This window comes from Balaenoptera ricei, chromosome 2 (assembly GCF_028023285.1).
Source record: "Balaenoptera ricei isolate mBalRic1 chromosome 2, mBalRic1.hap2, whole genome shotgun sequence".
Taxonomy (NCBI): Eukaryota; Metazoa; Chordata; class Mammalia; order Artiodactyla; family Balaenopteridae; genus Balaenoptera; species Balaenoptera ricei.
This window is the reverse complement of record NC_082640.1, coordinates 38,458,475-38,477,695: the sequence shown is the minus strand read 5'-3', so window position 1 is coordinate 38,477,695 and position 19,221 is coordinate 38,458,475. Positions and strand designations below refer to the sequence as shown.

The following is a 19,221-nucleotide window of genomic DNA, read 5'->3' as shown; positions in this document are numbered from 1 at the left end:
GACATGATACTATACGTAGAAAATCCTAAAGATACTGCCAGAAAACTACTAGAGCTCATCAATGAATTCAGTAAGGTTGCAGGATACAAAATTAATGCACAGAAATCTCTTGCATTCCTATATACTAACAATGAAAGATCAGAAAGAGAAATTAAGGAAACAATCCCATTCACCATTGCAACAAAAAGAATAAAATACCTAGGAATAAACCTACCTAAGGAGGCAAAAGATCTGTACTCTGAAAACTACAAGATGCTGATGAAAGAAACTGAAGATGACACAAACAGTTGGAAAGATATACCATGTTCTTGGATTGGAAGAATCAGCACTGTCAAAATGACTATACTACCCAAGGCAATCTACAGATTCATGCAATCCCTATCAAATTACCTATGGCATTTTTCACAGAACTAGAACAAAAAATTGTTTTAATTTGTATGGAAACACAAAAGACCCCAAATAGCCACAGCAATCCTGAGAAAGAAAAACAGCTGGAGGAATCAGGCACTTTGACTTCAGACTATACTACAAAGCTACAGTAATCAAAACAGTATGGTCCGGGGGGCTTCCCTGGTGGCGCAGTGGTTGAGAATCTGCTTGCCAATGCAGGGGACACAGGTTCGAGCCCTGGTCTGGGAAGATCCCACATGCCGCGGAGCAGCTGGGCCCGTGAGCAACAATTACTGAGCCTGCGCGTCTGGAGCCTGTGCTCCGCAACAAGAGAGGCCGCGATAGTGAGAGGCCCGCGCACTGCGATGAAGAGTGGTCCCCACTTGCCACAACTAGAGAAAGCCCTCGCACAGAAATGAACACCCAACACAGCCATAAATAAATAAATAAATATTAAAAAAAAAAAAACCAGTATGGTCTGGGCACAAAAACAGACACATAGATCAATGGAACAGGATAGAAAGCCCCAAAATAAACCCACGCACCTATGGTCAATTAATCTACAACAAAGGAGGAAAGGACATACAATGGAGAAAAGACAGTCTCTTCAATAACTGGTGCTGGGAAAACTGGACAGATACACGCATTAATAAAAGAATGAAACTAGAACATTCTCTAACACCATACACAAAAATAAACTCAAAATGGATTAAAGACCTAAATGTAATACTGGATACTATAAAACTCTTAGAGGAAAACATAGGCAGAACACTCTTTGACATAAATCACAGCAATATCTTTTTGGATCCACCTCCCAGAGTAATGAAAATAAAAACAAAAATAAACAAATGGGACCTAATTAAACTTAAAAGCTTTTGCACGGCAAAGGAAACCATAAACAAAATGAAAAGACAGCCCACAGAATGGGATAAAATATCTGCAAAGTGACCACCAAGGGATTAATCTCCAAAATATACAAACAGTTCATGCAGCTCTATATAAAAAAACAAACAACCCAATCAAAAAATGGGCAGAACAGCTAAATAGACATTTCTTCAAAGAAGATATACAGATGGCCAAAACGCACATGAAAAGATGTTCAGAGAAATAAAAATCAAACATACAATGAGGTATCACCTCACACCAGTCAGAATGGCCATCATCAAAAAGTCTACAAAAAATAAATGCTGGAGAGGGTGTGGAGAAAAGGGAACCCTCCTACACTGCTGGTGGGAATATAAATTGATACAACCATTATGGAGAACAGAATGGAGGTTCCTTAAAAAAATAAAAATAGAGCTACCATATGATCCAGCAATCCCACTCCTAGGCATATATCTGGAGAAAACCATAATTTGAAAAGATACATGCACCACAATGTTCACTGCAGCACTATTTACAATAGCCAAGACATGGAAGCAACCTAAATGTCCATCGATAGAGGAATGGATAAAGACATGGTACATATATACAATGGAATATTACTCAGCCATAAAAAAGAATGAAATAATGCCACTTGCAGCAACATGGATGGGCCTAGAGATTATCATACTAAGTGAAGTAAGTCAGACAGACAAATATCATATGATATCACTTATATGTGGAATCTAAAAAAATGATACAAATGAACTTATTTACAAAACAGAAATAGACTCACAGACTTTGAAAACAAATTTACAGTTACCAAAGGGAAAAGGTAAGGGGAGGGATAAATTAGGAGTTTGGGATTAACATATACACACTACTATATATAACATAGATAATCAACAAGGACCTACTATATAGCACAGGGAACTCTACTCAATAATCTGTAATAACCTATATGGGGAAAGAATCTGAAAAAGAATGGATATATGTATACATATAACTGAATCACTTTGCTGGACACCTGAAACTAACACAACACTGTAAATCACCTATACTCTAATATGAAATAAAAATTTTTTTAAAAGCCAAAAGGTGGCAATTGGGTATCGCAGCTTAAAGGAAATGAATGGTAGGAATCTGCATCTTATTTAAACAGTTCTGGGCTGTGGCCCAAATGTGTTGACTCCAATTAAAAAGATCAGGACCTGATTCAGAGTTTGAGGTAAGGACTCCTTCACAGAAGGGAGCGTCGACATCACAACTTTCAGCGGGCTCCAAATCTCCCTCCAAGACCGGCTCTGCCCCAAGAGCCTACAGGGGGTTTTTTCTGACATCAATCATCCCTGGGCTGGTCCTTCGCAGTTCCCGCCGGGGCTTGGGCAAGGGCCCAAGGTTCCAGGGCAGACCCATCTCACCCACAGGTAGCATCCGCCCCACCAAGGGTTCAGCGGCCTCCCGCTGCCGTAGCTCCTCAGGGGAGCCCTGCTCCTCGCTGCACAGGCTCGAGCGTTTCCATGTCAACGGTAATGGGGCATGGACCAAGTCCCGCATCTCCTCACGGGCACGGGGCACACCCTCAGTGACGGGGGGCTGCCACAGAGGCTCAGGTGCTGGGTGGGGCTCGTCTTCACTTCCAGGGGCTTGTCTGTTCTCCGGGCACAGGGTCCTCTTCTCCCCACCTGTCACTGGGAATAACAACACCCTTGTCAGAAATGGAGTAGAAGCACCTTCCTGAAGTCCTAGCTTTCCAATGCCCCAGTGCAATAAGCAACATGTGAAATGACCCAAGAGCTGAAGTTAGAGTGGTTTCTAAGCTTTCCCCAAAACAAAGAAAACCTGACGTCAGGGCAAAGCATTGGCCAGCCTGGTGACAGCACATAACAATTACCCCTGCTCTGGCTGGCAGCATTCAAACTACTGAGCTTCTGTTTCAGTTCCTGGTTGATCCACATGTGGCGGCCCAGCTCCTTCTCCAGAGCTTGAATTCTGGTCTCATACTGCCTCTTGCTGTCCGCTAACCCTTCACCAAGGTGGTCTGGAGGGAAAAGGCAGAAAGAGGTGGCAAGGGGCCATGGGCAGGCAGCAGTCACCAGGGCCTTTGGGGCAGGCCTGGGCCTCACCTCGACTCTGCTGGAGGAGGAGCTGGATGCTCTGCTCGTGCTCCTTCTGCTGCAGGGTCAGCTGGCGGTCCATCTCCAGGCGCTGCCGCTCTAGAGCCACCTCCAGCCAATAGACCAGCCTCTGCTGCTCCTCCAGCTGCATCTCCAGCTCCGAGAAGGCAATCTGCTGCTGGTGCTGCTCCTCTCGGAGCGTCACCACCTGTCCCAAGGCCCAGCCAGGCTCAGCCCCAGTGCCGGCTCCCTTCACCCAGGGAATCCTCAACCAGGGGCAGCAGGTATTTGGCCAACTAGCCACCAAAGCCATCAACCTTCTCCCACCGAGTTCCGGAAGGAGGAGTCAGGGGTTCGTGGGCCGGTGACCCACCTTGTCAAAGTACTTGCAGAGTAGGGCTCTGGTCTCCGAGGACGAGAGGTAGCTGAGCTTAGCCATGAGGTTCATCTCGCACTGGGACAGCAAGGAGGCTGAGGCCCGCAGCACCCGCTGGCGACACGTGATGGCCTCGTTCTTGTACTCGATGGCAGCGTCCAGGGCCTCGATGGCCTCGTCCAGCTGGAACAGTGTCCGCTCCTCCTGCGGGGACACGGGATGTGTGGAGGTGGAGTACTGGCTTCCTGCTCCATGGAACGCCCGCTCCCTGAACAGGTCCTGGGCAGGCTTGCAACAGTCACACGCAGCCATGACTCAGCCCCTACGTGTCCCCTCATCCTAGCGTAGAGTCAGCACATGGAGAGAGGGGCCCCTGTTCCTACGGCAGGAACAGGGACGCTTCCATCTCAGCCTCAGCCTGGGGTGGGTGCGGGAGGCTGGGGCTCGCCAAGAGGCTGCCCTCTGGAGCACGTGGCCTCTGGCGTGACCTGCACTCGGGAGACCCTGCACTGAAGGGAAGGCGTTCTGGGACCACAGAGGCACCCAGGATCTGCTGGGGTCCGCTGCTCTTTAACATGGGCTTTCTCTGCTGTCCGGAGGGCAAACCTGTGTGGCTATGAGGTGTGCTGACATGGTCCCAACTCTCATCCCACGTTAGGGAGCTGAGAGGTGTGAGCACATGATACATACACGAGGTCAATGTGCCGCAGGGCACGGAACGAGTCCAGAGTCCAGCTGGGCAGGACCGAGGGCAGCCAGGCCCAGCCATGTGTCTCAGACACGGGGGCTGGAGTGGGGGGGAGGAGGGCCAGTTCTGTGCGCTCTTGGTGGGCTAACACCCGGGAGGAACGTGTGCGTGTCCAAAAGCAGCAAGGCCCACACCCAGCGTGGAGCAGGCGGCCAGGGCCAGCCCGCGGGGCGCACCTCAGGCGATAGCAGGCTGCCCTGCCTCAGCTTGCCGTCAATCTCCAGCCGCTGCTTCAGTAGCGCGTCCTTCTCCTGGCGCAGGGCGTCGATCTCCCCGCGGATCTGCTGCTGGCTCTGGGCGCTGCCCTGCCGCAGCTGCCCGCTCTTCTCGGAGAGCTCCTTCTCCAGGTGCTCCAGCCGGCTGGACACACGCACAATGTCCTCGTTGAGGGCCTGGGGGCGGCACAGCTAGCGATTAGGGAAGAAGCAGGCCCCATCCTCCCCAGGGCGACAGGGATGGCCCAGCCCCACCATGGGATGCTGAGGAGGAGTGCTGCTCAGCGGGAGGCCTGACTCTCAGCTCTGCATAAGCCGGGGAGTGGGGGCCTACGGGACCCGAGCCTCTGAAGAGGGGCCCCCAGAGATGGCCTGGAAGGAGGATACAGACAAGCTGAGGAAAGGGCAGTCCTGACAAGGAGGGGACGACCCGGGCAGAAACAGAGCGGGATGGTGGTGGCCTGTCACTGCGATGACGTGACTCCAGCTTGCCACGGGAATTATGGGGAATCAGTGGCCAAATCCCAAAGGCCCTTCTGGGAACCTGATGTGGGAGGAAGTAAGGGCTCTAGTGGCCGAGGGAAGTTCCAGATAATCCAGCTGAACTCTCTTGGACTCCATGAGGGCAGAAGTGGGTCTGGAACCCTGTGGGAATCTAGCCTGAGCACCCGCTCCTGGAACAGGCTCTGGGCTTTGCGTGTGACATACCCCTTCTCTGATCCTCATGGCCACACTGTGATTACATTTGACAGAGGAGGAAGGTATGGCTCAGAAGCTTCCTGCTCAAGAGGAGGCAATGAAGCCTGGCAGAGCTGGGTGGGGCCAGGTTCGTCTGCCTCCAATGCCAGTGAAGGCTCTTCCTCTCTGGCCATACCACCTCTCCATACCTGTGGTTCCCTGTTCTGCCTGCACAGTCCCAGAGCAGATGGTTAATGAGGTAAAATGAATTGTGGGATAGATACTTGGAGAGGTTCTTCTACCCACACAGCAGCACCTGCATCACAGACACCCTAAAGCCCTAGGATTCTTGAGAGATCCATAGGATACAGCCTGACCTGGCTGGAACTTACCTGGCAAGGACATCACCTAGAAGAACCGCACCTGTCTAGAACTCACCTGGCAGTGTTATCAACTGGAGAGATCTCACTTGGAAGGACCTCACCTGATGGAATCTCACCTGGCAGGACCTCACCCGGCAGAAACTCAGCTGGCAGGCTCTCTCCTTGCTGGACCTCACCTGGCAGGGCCTCATCGGGTAGGGCCTCACCTGGCAGGACCTCACCTGGCTGGACCGCAGGCGCTTGCTCTCCAGCCCCGTCTTCTCCTGCATCAGAGCCTCCTTCTTGGCCAGGATGGCCTCCCGCTTGTGGAGCTCCTCGCCCAGCTCCTCCAGCGCCCGCCGCTGCTGTAGGACCTTCTCCATCTCCTGGTCCAGCCACTTCTTCTGCTCCTCAATCTTCTGAGGGACAGTGGAGGAGGCGGGGAGGGAACTCAGCTCTCACCTCTGGCTGCATGGGTGGTGCGGGCGGCCACCCGGGTCAGGTGGGGAGAATGGTGTACCCACCAGCTGACCCCCCCAGGGACTCTAGCAACTGGCCAGGCTGCCCAGCCAGGCTGTGGGTGCCCCTGGGGGTGCAGGTTCAGCCCAGGCCCCACCTGCTGCTGCTCCAGGCTGACAACAGAGCCGTTGCTGCCGCTGCGCCGCTTCCTCTGAAATGCCGCAATCTCTTCTGTCTTGATCTTCAGGATCTTTTGCTGCTGCTCGTGCTTCAGCTCCAGCTCCTGGGGATGTGCAGGGTGAGAAGCTCAGTGGGCAGGGCCGTGAGTGGTACCCACATCCTCCCAGAGCCTGTGATCTCCCAAGCCCAAAGGAGCGCCTACCCTGCTCCCAAGACAGCCCTGCGCAGCAACCCCCAGCCTCGCCACCCCCAAGTCTCGCTGGGGACCCGCAAACAGGAGCAAACACTTGCAAGACACCAGTCCCCTTATATAATTCATCCCACTGAATTCTCACCCTAGCCCTGAGTTTCCTATAACTCTCCTCATTTTCAAGTAAAAATAAAAACTCAGGGAAGCCAAGTGAGCTGCTTTATAAGGTCATGTGGCTGTAAGTGCTCCCCTGGCTGTGTGCCCCGCCTGGCCTCCTGGCTGGGACACAGGCACCCCACCGCCCAAGCGCCCGACCTTGACACGGTGCTGCCGCTTGTTCATCTCTGTCTCCAGGCGCCGCTTCTGCTCTGTCTCCTCACGAAGCCGCCTTTGCAGCTGCCCCTGCTGCTGCCGCATGAGCTGCACATTCCTCTCCAGCTCCTGCAGCCGCTTCTCGCTCTGGGCCGACAGCGACACCAGCCGCTCTGTCGCCTGCTTCTTCTCCTTCAGCACCTGGGACCAACACAGCCTCTGCTGGGCCACGCGTGGGGGCTGCCAAGAGCCTGGCATGGTGCCGGGCACTCAACAAGGGCAGGCAGGACAGAAGAACGACGCATAGAGGGACAGACAGAAGGAAAAACAGGCAGATGGATGACGGACTATAAAAATATCAAAATTATAAGAATGTCAAAATACTACGACGCTTATTATGTACCAAGCGCTACATCAAGTGCTCTCAGTATACTAAATGATCCTAACAATCTGATGAAAAGGTTTTAAATGTTTCCTACTTAACAGATTAGGAAACTGAGGCACAGAGAGGTTAGGAAACTTGACCAAAGACACACAGCTAGTAAATGGCAGAGCTGGGATTCAAACCCAAGCAGTCAAGGCTCCAGAACCTGTGCTCTTAATCACTCTACTGTACGGTCTCTTGGACAGGTGAACTGAGAAAAGAAGGAATGAATACACTTGATCTTAGCCAAAAGGCCGAGAAGCGATGGAATGAATAATGGATGGACAGCTGCAAAGAAGAATGGATGGCAGGGTGGGTGGACAGACAGATGATCGGATCATATAAAGGTAAAAAACAGGATGGACAGATAATGCAAGGGTCGATCAAGGGGAATAGAAAGACAAATGAATAGACACATAAATGGACAGTTAGTCATACCAACTGATAAAAGGACAATCGGATGGATGGGTTAGATAGACACATGGACTGATGGGTGGACGGACAGAGGGATGATGGTTAGGAGAGATGGGTGAATGGAGAACTGGAAGAGTAGACAGATGGAGGGAGGTGGGGGGAGCTGCAGGAGGGAGGGTTGGTTTCTCCCGATGCCCACCCCTCACCCTCACTGGTCTCTTAGATGGTCTTCGGGTAGGCCCCACCTCCCTGCCTCTGCTGTGTTTAAAGCTGAGCCGACTCCCAGCACTGCCAGCTTCTATCTAATGCCAGCCTCACCCTGAGAGACCAGGAGGGCATTAGTGCCACCAGCCGGGGCTGGGGCACGAGGGCCTGACCACCCACAGGTTCCGCAGTGAGCTTGGGCTCCAGGGCTCACATGTCTTGATCCCAGGACCCCAGCCTGGGAGGCTGCAACCACCACCCCCAGGGTCCGGACAGGTCAGTACCTGCACTTGGCTCTGAGCGGCAGCAACCCTCTTGCGGAACTCCTGGAGCTGCGAACGCTCGCTGGCGTCCTGGGACTCCTTGCCCTCAAGCTCCCGCAGCTGCCTCTGGCCTTCACTCAGCTCAGCCCGCACCCGCTCTGCCTCCTGCTCCAGCTCCCGGATGCGCTGGCTGTGCTGGCGGTTCAGGGCCTGGGCCGCCTTCCCTGGAAGAAAAGGCGAGGGTCGTGTCAGCACAGCCCCTCTGCCTGAAGAGCATCGTAGTTCGTTCCCCTGGGAGCTTTTCCAGACCTCTGTCAGCCCTGGACACCTACATGGATTTTGCCACGACTCTGTACCCCTAGAACCGTGATTTACTTAATATTTTTCTTTAAATTGACACATTTTTAATAATAGCCTTATCCATAGCAGTGACCCAGGGAAAATATGGGTTTACTTGTTTTACTTTTAACTAACACATGCTAAAGTAAATATGTAACTTGAGCCTGCATTCAACTAAGCCTCTAGAACTAACTTCCATTTGTAGGAAATATGGAGGACAGAGGGACAAGCTAAATGACACCACAGGAAGTTAATAGACAAACCCAGAACATTTGGGGTTTGGAACATTCTGTAGGATGACTGTAAAAAGGTGAGAGAAGGGAGATTTCAGAGAACTAACGTGCAAATATAATGTGTGGACAAGCCCGGAGCTGCACACAGACACTGCTGAGCAGCTGCTCCTGCTCTGGGCACTGAGAGGGCATTAGTTCTGTTAGATGTGCTCATGGCATTTTGGTTGAAATGCTGAAAAAGAGGCATACTGAAAGGTGTAGGGATGAAATGACATGCTGTCCTGGATTTGCTTCAAAACATTTCAGCAAAGAAAAAAGGGAGAGATGAAACAAATGCGAGCAAAGCTTGGACATGCTAAATCTGGTGATAGGGACTCTCATATGTCTGTTTGAAATTGTTCCCAGTGCATTTTGGAATAAATAAATTTATAACTATTAAAATTAAAAAGCTCAACTAGTCACTACCGAAAATCATCCCCTGCTCGTTCACCGGTATCACCAGTAGTAGACGTAGATGATGTGGGGATGCTGTTTGCTCCCCAGGACCGGGAGATTCTGTGCCCAGTGCGGTGCCTGACACACAGCAATTGATTAATAATATTGGCTTGGCCAAAAAGTTCGTTTGAAAACCCGAACGAACTTTTTGGCCAACCCAATAATAAGAACTAATGCTTCCTGAAAGCCAGCCTAAGCACTTCACTTGAATTAGCTCATTTCAACAACCTATAAAGCAGGTTCAGTTACTATCTCCATTTCAGAGAGGAGAAAACTGAAGCACAGAGGCGTTATCCTACTTGCTCAAGGTCACATATCTGGAAGAAACTGAGCTGGTTTACCAAACCTATGCCACCTGGACCCCGCTCCTAACCACCCTCAGGTGGGAGGCCAGCCCAAAAGCCCCACCCCTCACCTGTGCGGACCAGCTCGCCTATGAGCTCCTCCTTCATGCGGATGTTGATGGCCAGCTCACGGATCTTCTGCTGGGCTTGGGCCAGCCGCCATTCAGAGGCCATGGCAGTGGGGGCCTGGCAGGGCCGAACCAGGGCCTGGCTCCCACCAACCACTGTAATAGGCTGACTGTCAGGGCCGCTGTCCCAGCTAACAGTGGGGGAGGGGAGGGGAGGGGAGGGGAGGGGCATGCCCTGGCCAGGGGCAGCCAGGGGTTGTGTGTGGACTGTCTGGGGTGGCCAGTCCAGGACCATGAAGGGGAAAAGGGGTCAGGACCCTCTCTGTGCCCTACCCAGCTCACCTCTGGGCCCCGGGATGGTTGCACCCAGCTCCTCCAGGCGAAGCTCTGGGCCCTTCCTGTTGAGTGGACTCCCTGGGTGGGCCCCCATCCTCTGGCTCCCCTTACTGATCCTATTCCTGGAGGGCAGAAGTGGGAGCCTGTACCCCTCCCCAGCCCCAGCCCAGCTACCTCCTGGGCCCAGGAGGGGAAGAGAGGCCACCAGGGTCACTGTGACCCCAGGATGTCAGTCTGGCAGAATTCTGAGGCCAGCAGCTGAGCTTAGAGGGTGCAGGGCAGGTGGGGGAACCGAGGGCCACCTTGGAGGCTGAGAACCAGGAGGTCTGGGCCCATCCCCTCAGCACACTCACCCCAGCGAGAACTCTTGATTCAGAGCCCACAGTCCCTGCCTGCTCTCCCCCAAGGGCCGGCCAGGGCGACGCAGGTGAGGGCACCCTGAGACCCCAGTGGGATCCTCCTCCTGCCCAGCTGGGGCCCTGAGCCGGTCCTTGTCAGGTGGGCCGTGGGTCCCACTCACCTGCGTGGGTGCAGGATCCGTCGGGGTGGCTCCTCCTCTCCCCCCTCCTCCTCTTCCTCTGATGCAGCTGAAGAGCCACTTCCCAGCCTCTCTCCCTCTGCCAGCAACTTGGCTCCAGCCTCCCCGCCATTTGTCACCTGCTAGGGTAATGCCAGGTTTCAGGATAGGAAGCTTCTAGGGCATTCTCCATCAGCCATCTCCCACCACCAAGTCTTTGCTCCTACCTACACCCCACCTTGCATGCTCCTCACATCTCTACCTCTTCCAGCCCTACCTTACCTTCAGGATCTAGCTCAAATGACACCTCTGGGAAGCCTTTCCAGTCTCAAGTCGGAGCAGGAGCTTCCTCCCGCTTCCCTCGCTCCTTCTTCTTCTCCCCCTCTTCTCCCCCTCTTCTCTTCCCCCTCTCCACCCCTGCTCCAGCTCCCATAGCAAACCTGGCACTCCTCGGGGGACAACTGGCCCTTTCTATCTTGCATACAGGTCAACTGCACCAAGTTTTATCTCACCAACAACACCCTGCTAGAGTAGGGGGGCTGCATAACAGGCTTCTGCCAAACCCATGTCCTCCCTCTCCTCAGTCCCTCAGGCCTTTAGAGCTGAGATGACCCAGAGCTCTCAGGCAGATGCAGGAGCAGCCTTTGTCCAAAAGGCCCCAAGTGACAGAACTAGAAACAAGAGACCAGGCTTGAGGAGCAGATTAGAGCTCACGGAAAAGTGAACTTGCAAAGAAACGCATCCAAAGACGGAGAGGGTGTGGCCTCGGAGGTGATGAGCTCCCCATCCCTGGAGGTATGTGAGCTTTCCATTCCATACTAGAAGCCAGAACCCCCTCTATAACCTCCTCACTCTGAGCAATCTCCAGGTACTCCAGGGATGCTCAACAGCACCAGATCCTTCTGAGAAGCCCTACCCAAATTTTGGCCATTCCTCTAGCAACACCAGAAAGGGGCATCTCATAGCTGGTCCCATGAAAGCATGGGGTGAGGGACACATTCCCCAGCATCACCTTCCCCTGCCAGAGCCTGCCCAGGTCAACAGGCCCAGCAGACACCCAGCCTCGCCACCTCCTCACCTCTCCCCAATTCTCAGGGCCAACTTCATCTCCAGGAAGGCAGGCAGGGGGCACCATGCCCAGCACACGGGTGTGGGCACCCCCCAGGGGGGCCGTGTGAGGCCGGGGCATAAAGGACTCAGGAGGCAAGCCCTGCAAGAGCCCTGGGGCCCCCCAGCCAGGCCGCACCAGCTCCAGCCGCAGCCGCAGCTCTGCCATCTCCTCCTGCTGCTCACGAAGACGGTCGCTCTGCAAGACACGGTCCAGGTGCTGATGGGGCAACGCGGATGTGCGAAAGGTGGGGTGCAGGGATGCTGAGAGGCAGAAGTGCAGGAAACTGAAGAGCACGTCTGAGGCCACCCTGCCCTCTCCGTGCTAAAATGGAGGAGGGCCAAATACCTCTGACCCCCTCTTGGTGTCCCTCCCGCGCACACACACTGCATTAGTTCGGGTTCAAACTCACCCACCCAGCCACATCCTATCACTCCCTCCATATCCATGCCATTCACTGCCACCAGAGGGCGCCAGGAGCAATGCTGACCCAGTTACCCTGGGACAAAAGGAAAAGCCCAGCTCTGGAGTCTCATCCTGCTACCCCTCCAGTCCCACTTCCTATCCGTCCTCATGACCATCCTGCACACCCACCCGCGCCAATGTGTTCCTCACCTCCACACTTTTGCTCATACTGCGCACCCCGTATCTCTACCCATCCTGCCAGAACCCTCCCCTGGCTAACTTCCTCTCATCCTGACAGGCTCAGCTCAGTTTCACCTCCCAGCAGAAGTGCCCCACCCCCACCACTGCGGAAGGGGGTGCCCCACCTGCAGTTTGTACTGCTCCATGGCGTCCTCCAGAGCAGCCAGAAAGTCTCGGTTCTCCTCCTCCAGCCGGGCCACCTGGCTCTGCAGGGCCAGCAGCTGCAGTGCCCCCTCATCTTCCTATGGGGCCGGGAGAGAAGCTTCAGGGGCAGGAGCTGTCAAGACAAGCCTGCCTGTCCCTGAGACACCTCAGCCCTCTCCCTGCCCTGCCAGAGGTTCCCCTAGCCGGGCTTGCTACTCTGCTCCAAGCCCTGCCTGCAACAGGGGCTCGAGACCCCACCTGGCCTGCAGTCCCCTCCACAAGCCATTGGGCCAGCTCTTGTAATTATTAATCATATTTTCATTAACAATAACATCACTATTATTAGGAACAACTAGCCTTCTCCTGCACTTGTGACACCTTCAGTCCTTACATCACCAGGAGGTAGATACTAATGCTATCCCTATTTTACAGATAGAGACCCTGAGGATTGGAAAGTCATCAAGATCACCAGCAGAAGCGCCTCTGAATCCCAAATGTGCTCTGCTAATGAGCAAGGGGCAGGGACACAGCTAGCTGTATGAAGACTTTCTTCCTTCCCCATCCCCTCCCCACCCCCAGGCCACACCTGACCCTTGGCCACCTTTCCTCCACCGGGTCCCTGCATGGCCTGCTCCTCGGCGGAGGCACTCTCGATGCCGCTGTCGGGCCCGGAGGCGGAGCTCAGGGCGCTGCGCTCGCCCTCGACGGCGCACAGCCAGTCGCGCACCTTGCGGGCGGCGGCGCCGGGCAGCCCGGGCTCGGCCTGTAGCTCGCGCAGGAGGCTGTAAGCGGCGTCGGTGCGGGCCCGGTAGCGAGCGCACTCGGCGCCCAGGCGGGCGGCGGCCGCGGCGGTGGGGCCCGGGGCGCGCCGGCCCCGGTGGATGATGCGCGTCTCCGAGCGGTGTCTAGGCGGCCCCCGCGGGCCAGCGGCTGCCTCCTCGGGCGCCCGCTCGGCCTCGGGCCGCCAGTTGACAGTGGCGCGGTTGCAGATGTTCTGGGCGCGGCTGGCGTAGTTGAGGGTGTTGAGAGTCTCGTCGAAGTCCGAGGAGGAAGGGCTGACGCAGGCGATCATCACTGTCTTGGCATTCCCGCCCAGGGAGTCTTTGAGGATCCTGAGGGCGCCAGGCGAGACGCGTTAGGGGCCCCAACGTGCCAGGGCCAGAGGTCCAGACCCCAAACCGGGTCCGATCCTCGGCGTGGTTCCCCATGGGCCGGATACCTCGAACCGCGTGGACGGCACGCCCCCGAAGCCTGAGGGGGACCCATCTCCTAGTCGCCTCCCCCCAACCCCAGAGGCCAGACAGGAGCTAGAACAGACTAGCCCGGTTCTTGTGAACCCTTCTCCGTGGGCCTGCGGCCATCGGCGGCTCACCGGGTGATCTTGGAGTCCCGGTAGGGGATGTGGCTGCCGCGGCGCTGGGGGTCACCCAGGGCGCTGATGACGTTGCCCAGCGCCAAGAGGCTGCTGTTGATCTGGATGCTCTCCTTGAGCCGCTCGCCTGTGCTGCCTGTCTTGAGCACCCTCTCTGAGCCGGCCAAGTCCACGAAGTGGAACTTGGAGATGAGCAGCTGGCCCGCGGCAGGTCGGGGGAGGCGGCTGGGGGCACGCCCCCGCTGCTCCAGGGTCACGGTGAACACAGTGTGTGAGCGGCTGGAAAGGCGGTTGAGGTGTGTGGCCCCCGTGTGCCGCGCCGCATTGCCCATCTCCAGGAGGCTCAGCACCTCATCCAGGCCCTCCACGTCCACCTCCTTCACTCCACACAGCACTGCGGGCACAGAAGGCCATGAGCCCAGGGCAGGGGCAGCCTGAGACTGACAGCCAGGAGAGCAGGCGGAGCACGGCTGGTCCTCTACAGCTCTTCCTGACTCAGGGGTCCCTTCCCCACGCCCAGGGGGTCCTGCCCATACTGGCTGGGGCTTGAGGGGGCTCCAGCTTCCCCACGCTCACCTCAATGCCTCTCCCTCTGGGCACACCAAAGTATACTGAACTCAGTAGAGACGGGAAGCGAAAGCAAAACTTTCCAGAGCTTGGTTTCCCAGTTAGGAGGTACCCCCACCAGACAGGTAAGCCACACTAAGCAGGTAAAGCCTCCCCAAGCCAGGTATCCCGCTCCCAGCCAGTGGAGGACCCAGGAGTTCCTCACCAACATTCCCACGATCATCTTCCCGAAGCTGGATGTCACGGCTGGCGGTGCCCACCTCCAGCAGGTCTCGGAACTCCTCCTTGTACACTTCCAGGTAGGACACGTGCACCAGACAGTCAAGCAGGTCATTCTCATCAATCAGCTTAAAGGCCTCAGCCATGGCCCGTGGGATGATGCCCTGCTCGTCCTCGTGAAGCGAGGCTGAGGAGACACCGCAGGGCCTCCTGCCACCATGCTTTCAGCTGGACATGGCGCCCAGAAGGCCCAGAGGCCCCTAGCAGCAGCTGGAGGATGGGGCTCCAGTGTGGAGAAGGCAGCAGCAGAGGCCAGGATGGGCTGGGCAGCCTGAGCCAGGCCATGCCCCAGGGTGGTCAGGCAGAATTTCAGAGTTGGCAGCAACCTCTCAAGGTTCAACCAATCCCTTTCATGATGTAAGCATCCCCTCCACTACAGCCCTGCCAGGCGGTCAGATACCCTTTGCTTGATTACTCCTGGAGACTCATTACCATAGTCTATGCTCAGTTATCTAAAGGACTTCCTAAATTTATCCCAAGGAAGTAATAAGAGGATATTCAGAACACATTCTTCCTCATAACTCAATAAAAATGTAAACATCCTAAGTGTCCATCCTAACATCCAAACAGGGGAGCTGGTTAAATAAGTTACCTTATACTCACAATGGCATGCCAGGCAGCCATGAAAATTTTTGATTGAAGAATATTTAATGATACAAAGAAATGTTCATGATATATTGTTAAGAAAATAAAACAGGATACAAAAGAATGGGTACACTATAATACCATTTTTTAACGTATACTAATTTTCACCCAGAAAGACTGAAATGCTAACAGGGTGTGTGATTTCTGAAAGGCAATTATCAAGTAAGTTTTATTTTGTGTATGTGTTTTCTGTATTTTCCTAATTTTCCACAACAAACATGTACACTTTTAAAACCTAGGATAAAGCAGTTCATGCTCCTTAAAAGGGGGCAGTTCCTTCAGCTGGCCCAAAGCATCTCTCCCAAAACTCTGCTCCAGAGCCTCATGGAACCAGCCTGCTTCCCTGCTACGCAGCAGCCAAAGCATATCTCTTCCAGGACAGTTCCCCTTCCAACCACTCTGACTAGAACATGGATTCCTGACCCCCAGCAGCCATCCTAACAACCTCCAGAGACAAGCCAACCTCCCGTGCCCTTCCTCCCCGTGAGGTCCCCAGAGCCAGACAGCATGGTCCCATCTCTGTGGAATTGAGAAGGTCACTCACCTCCGAGGACTCTTCCTGCCTGCCCGACCCAGCCCACTGACACAGCTGGTCCCACTCTGGGCTGCAGATCTGTTTAGGAAACCTGCCCCTCCCCCCTCCACCAGCATCCTCATCTTCAACAGGGAATGGCAGCAAGAGGGCAGGGGCAGAAATTCAGGAGACACTGAGGACCCTCAACAAGGGCAGGGGGCCTCAAGCAGGGTCACTCACCCACACTGGCCTCCCCCATGGTGTACGTCTTCCCGGAGCCTGTCTGACCATAGGCAAAGACAGTGGCATTGAAGCCCTCAAAAAAAGCCTCGAGGAGGGGTTGCACGCAGGCCTGGTACACAGCCTCCTGCCCGGCGTCCTCGTCCAGCACTACGTGGAAGCCAAAGTGGCGGTCCCGGCCCAAAGTGACTCGGCCGTGCCCCGGCTCCACCCTCAGGCAGCTCTGGTGCCCGTGCAGCAGCTCCTTGGGCAGCAATGGGCGGACTCGAAGGGCCACCCTCACTGGGGCCTCCTCAGCCCCTGGCAGCCTCTGGGCCTCCAGCCCCATGTTGAGGGAAGGCTGTTCCCTGCCCTGCGAAGAGAGGAAGAGGCCCCTGCCATCAGCACCTGGACTCACCTTGCAGGTGACCTGGAGCCAGATCCTGCAGCTCCTGACCTTGCAGGGATTAAAAGGGAGGGTGGTCAAAACTCAGAACATCCTCCGTGCCCCAACCTAATGCCCAGATGCTGCAAGGGCCACGATAAAATCCTACACAGTAACATTTCATGGCTCCCATCACTGGCAAAATAAGGCCCTAACTCCTCCACCTGACATCCAAGGGTTTCTGTGTTCCAGCTGCATTCTTCCCCTGGGACCCTATCTCCTAGAAGGAAGACACACAGACACACACACAAGCAGCACCACACCAGGGATCTCTTTTCCCTAACACCCACTGGGTTTTCCATAGTCTCTGCCTTTGTAACCTCACATTCCCTGCTCCACCTTCTTAAAAAGAGTCAGCACAGGACAGGAATAAGGATGCAGACGTAGAGAATGGACTTGAGGACACAGGGAGGGGGAAGGGGAAGCTGGGACGAAGTGAGAGAGTGGCATGGACATATATACACTACCAAATGTAAAATAGCTAGTGGGAAGCAGCCGCATAGCACAGGGAGATCAGCTCAGTGCTTTGTGACCACCTAGAGGGGTGGGATAGGGAGGGTAGGAGGGAGACGCAAGAGGGAGGAGATGTGGGGATATATGTACACATATAGCTGATTCACTTTGCTATACAGCAGAAACTAACACACCATTGTAAAGCAATTATACTCCAAAAAAGATGTTAAAAAAAAAAAAAAGCAGATCCTTTGAGACCAAGCCCGCACCATCAAATACTGCCAATCCCATCTTCTAAATATCAAGTACACCTGCTTCTTTCCATCCTATTACCAAAACCCTGATCCTGCCCACCGACATCTCGACGGAATGACATTTACCAGCCTCCTCACTGGCCTCGGCCTCCCTGCACCTCCCTATGCAGCAACCGGGGCATTTTTCAGAAATGCAAATGTGCTCACATCACTCTCCTGCTTAAACTCCCCCCAAAAGAGACTCCCCAATGCTCTTGAGATTCAAAACCTTAACAGGAAAAATAACTTTTATTGGGCCCTGCCTACCTTGACTACTTACCCCCTATACCCCACCTTTCCTCACCTTTCTCCGCCTGCAGCACACTCAGTGTTGCCCAAGACTCCTCATCCCTCCAGGCTTAGGCTGGTCCCACCCTCAGGGAGCCAGGGATGGGCCTCTGCTCTGTGCCCCCACCACTACACACACACACACACACACAATGCCCTGTGGTTCTCCCATCAGCCACTAACCACTCCCTTCCCTTGCAAAAGTCAGATTACCCGTCGTTCCCCCCCACGTCCCAATCTGGGAGCTGGGAGGCAGGCACCCTCCTGTCCCCTTCGTGCTGCATCTCCAGCACCCAGCACAAGGTACGACGCTTAGTAGCTGCCCAATAGTGATGAATAATCTTCATCCAAGGAACCTTCCCATCTCCTTCCTCCCTTCTCTTATCGCAGTCCTCACCACTCCCTACCCCGACCCCCAGGTCACAGCACTTTATTTTTCACTACTTAACGTCTCTCAGCAGCTGTAACGGTTCGTTTGTTCATTCAATCATCAGCCCCTGCTGGGTGCCCGGCCCTGGGGCCACAGCAGTAACTGCCATGCGATACTGTGGGCGCCTTCGCGCACCCCTCACCCAAAGCCTTTCCAGCCCCGTGCGGTCCCGGCTTCTCCGCACCCCGGCTCGGGGCACAGTGCTCCGCGCACCAAAGGCGCCCGGACAACACCGGGGCGGTCGGGCGCCGGGGGTAGGGGAACCGGAGTCGGAGGCGCCAGGCACGGGATAGGAGCTCACGGAAAGTTCGGAGAAGTGATTACAAATGCGAACCCAACTCTCGCAGCGTGGGCGCTCGCTCCTCCTGGCCAGGCCCGGAAGGCCGGCCTCAGGCCCCCGACTTAGGAAAGGGGAGACTCCCACCCGCCCAGACACGGACCTCCAGGAGGCTGGAAAGCAAGGATGGGGGAGGTCCCCGGGCTCGGTCATTGCTCCCCAAGCGTGCCGACACCATGCCGCCCGGTCCAGGCCTGCTCAGGGAGGGGGCGAGCGCGCGCCTCCTCCCTCCCACCCCGGTCCTCGACCTCCACCCCTCCCCGGCCCACACCCACCTGCTCGGCTGTGAGCGTAGTGCCCCCCGCGGCGCAGTCAGGCTCTGAGCCCCAGCGCGGCGCGCGCGGATGCCGTCACCGGGACCCCCGCCCACCAAAACATCCCGCCCCTCATCCGCAACTCCGCCCACCTGGGTGCTCGGGGGCGGAGGCGCGGGCTGCGCGGCGCCGCGGAGTCTGTCCGCAGACGGGGCGGGGCGGAGACAGCAGGGGCGGGGGAGTGGGCGTGGCCTGCGCTGAAGTGCGGGGCCCCTCGCCCCTGGGCCCGCAGCGCCGTGTGGGGTCCCCCGGCACCGCCCGGAGTCGCGAGCACTACTCGCCGAATTCTGGGGACACAGTGACCAGCAAGGCCGCCCGGATTCTCCGAGCTGGAGAAGCCCACCAGCTAATGGAGCGGGGAGCCTAAGTTTTATAATGCGAGTTCTAACAAGTGAGAGAATGAAAACTATCTAGGAGACATTTTCGTTCCGGGAGGGGAGGGTGGATTTTCTAACCCTGAGACTCCGGTTAAAGTGGCCTAAAAATCAACTACTCTTGGTTCGTTAGTTCGTTCGTTCATTCAAGTGCAGACCTTCCCTCCTTCCCGCCATTGCTACCTTCTATCGCAGCACTCCCCACGCCCCGTCAAAAAGTCAGCAAAGCCTCCACCCCTTTTTTCATCTGATTTCACTACCCCTTCTAA

The 19,221-nt window shown here is 55.4% G+C and overlaps 1 protein-coding gene across 6 annotated transcripts; it reads right to left on the bottom strand.

The window, feature by feature from the left end:
- Positions 1–896: 896 nt before the first annotated feature.
- KIF7 (kinesin family member 7) lies at positions 897–18,580 on the bottom strand. Of its 6 annotated transcripts, none has more exons than XM_059912486.1 (19): positions 18,540–18,580; positions 16,040–16,391; positions 14,567–14,767; positions 13,795–14,188; positions 13,009–13,534; positions 12,404–12,520; positions 11,604–11,831; positions 10,529–10,668; positions 10,015–10,130; positions 9,676–9,828; positions 8,215–8,417; positions 6,892–7,089; positions 6,364–6,489; positions 5,990–6,166; positions 4,669–4,884; positions 3,742–3,948; positions 3,378–3,576; positions 3,146–3,292; positions 897–2,942 (listed from the first exon to the last, which is right to left on the bottom strand). In XM_059912486.1, the coding sequence occupies exons 2-19, from the start codon at positions 16,365–16,367 to the stop codon at positions 2,569–2,571; spliced, it is 4,050 nt and encodes a 1,349-aa protein (XP_059768469.1). In that variant the 5' UTR covers positions 16,368–16,391; positions 18,540–18,580; the 3' UTR covers positions 897–2,568. The 6 variants fall into 6 exon arrangements, with proteins under 6 accessions (XP_059768469.1, XP_059768471.1, XP_059768470.1 ...); XM_059912488.1 differs by having other exon boundaries at positions 5,990–6,163; XM_059912487.1 differs by having other exon boundaries at positions 10,529–10,665.
- Between the last annotated feature and the right edge of the window lie 641 nt (positions 18,581–19,221).

Excerpts from the sequence above, each read along its gene's own strand:
- KIF7 (XM_059912486.1), bottom strand. The coding sequence starts at position 16,367 with ATGGGGCTGGAGGCCCAGAGGCTGCCAGGGGCTGAGGAGGCCCCAGTG. Across the intron at positions 8,418-9,675 it reads AGGCGAGCTGGTCCGCACAG|GGAAGGCGGCCCAGGCCCTG; the intron begins GTGAGGGGTGGG and ends CTTTTCTTCCAG. Across the intron at positions 3,577-3,741 it reads TCTGCAAGTACTTTGACAAG|GTGGTGACGCTCCGAGAGGA; the intron begins GTGGGTCACCGG and ends GCCTTGGGACAG.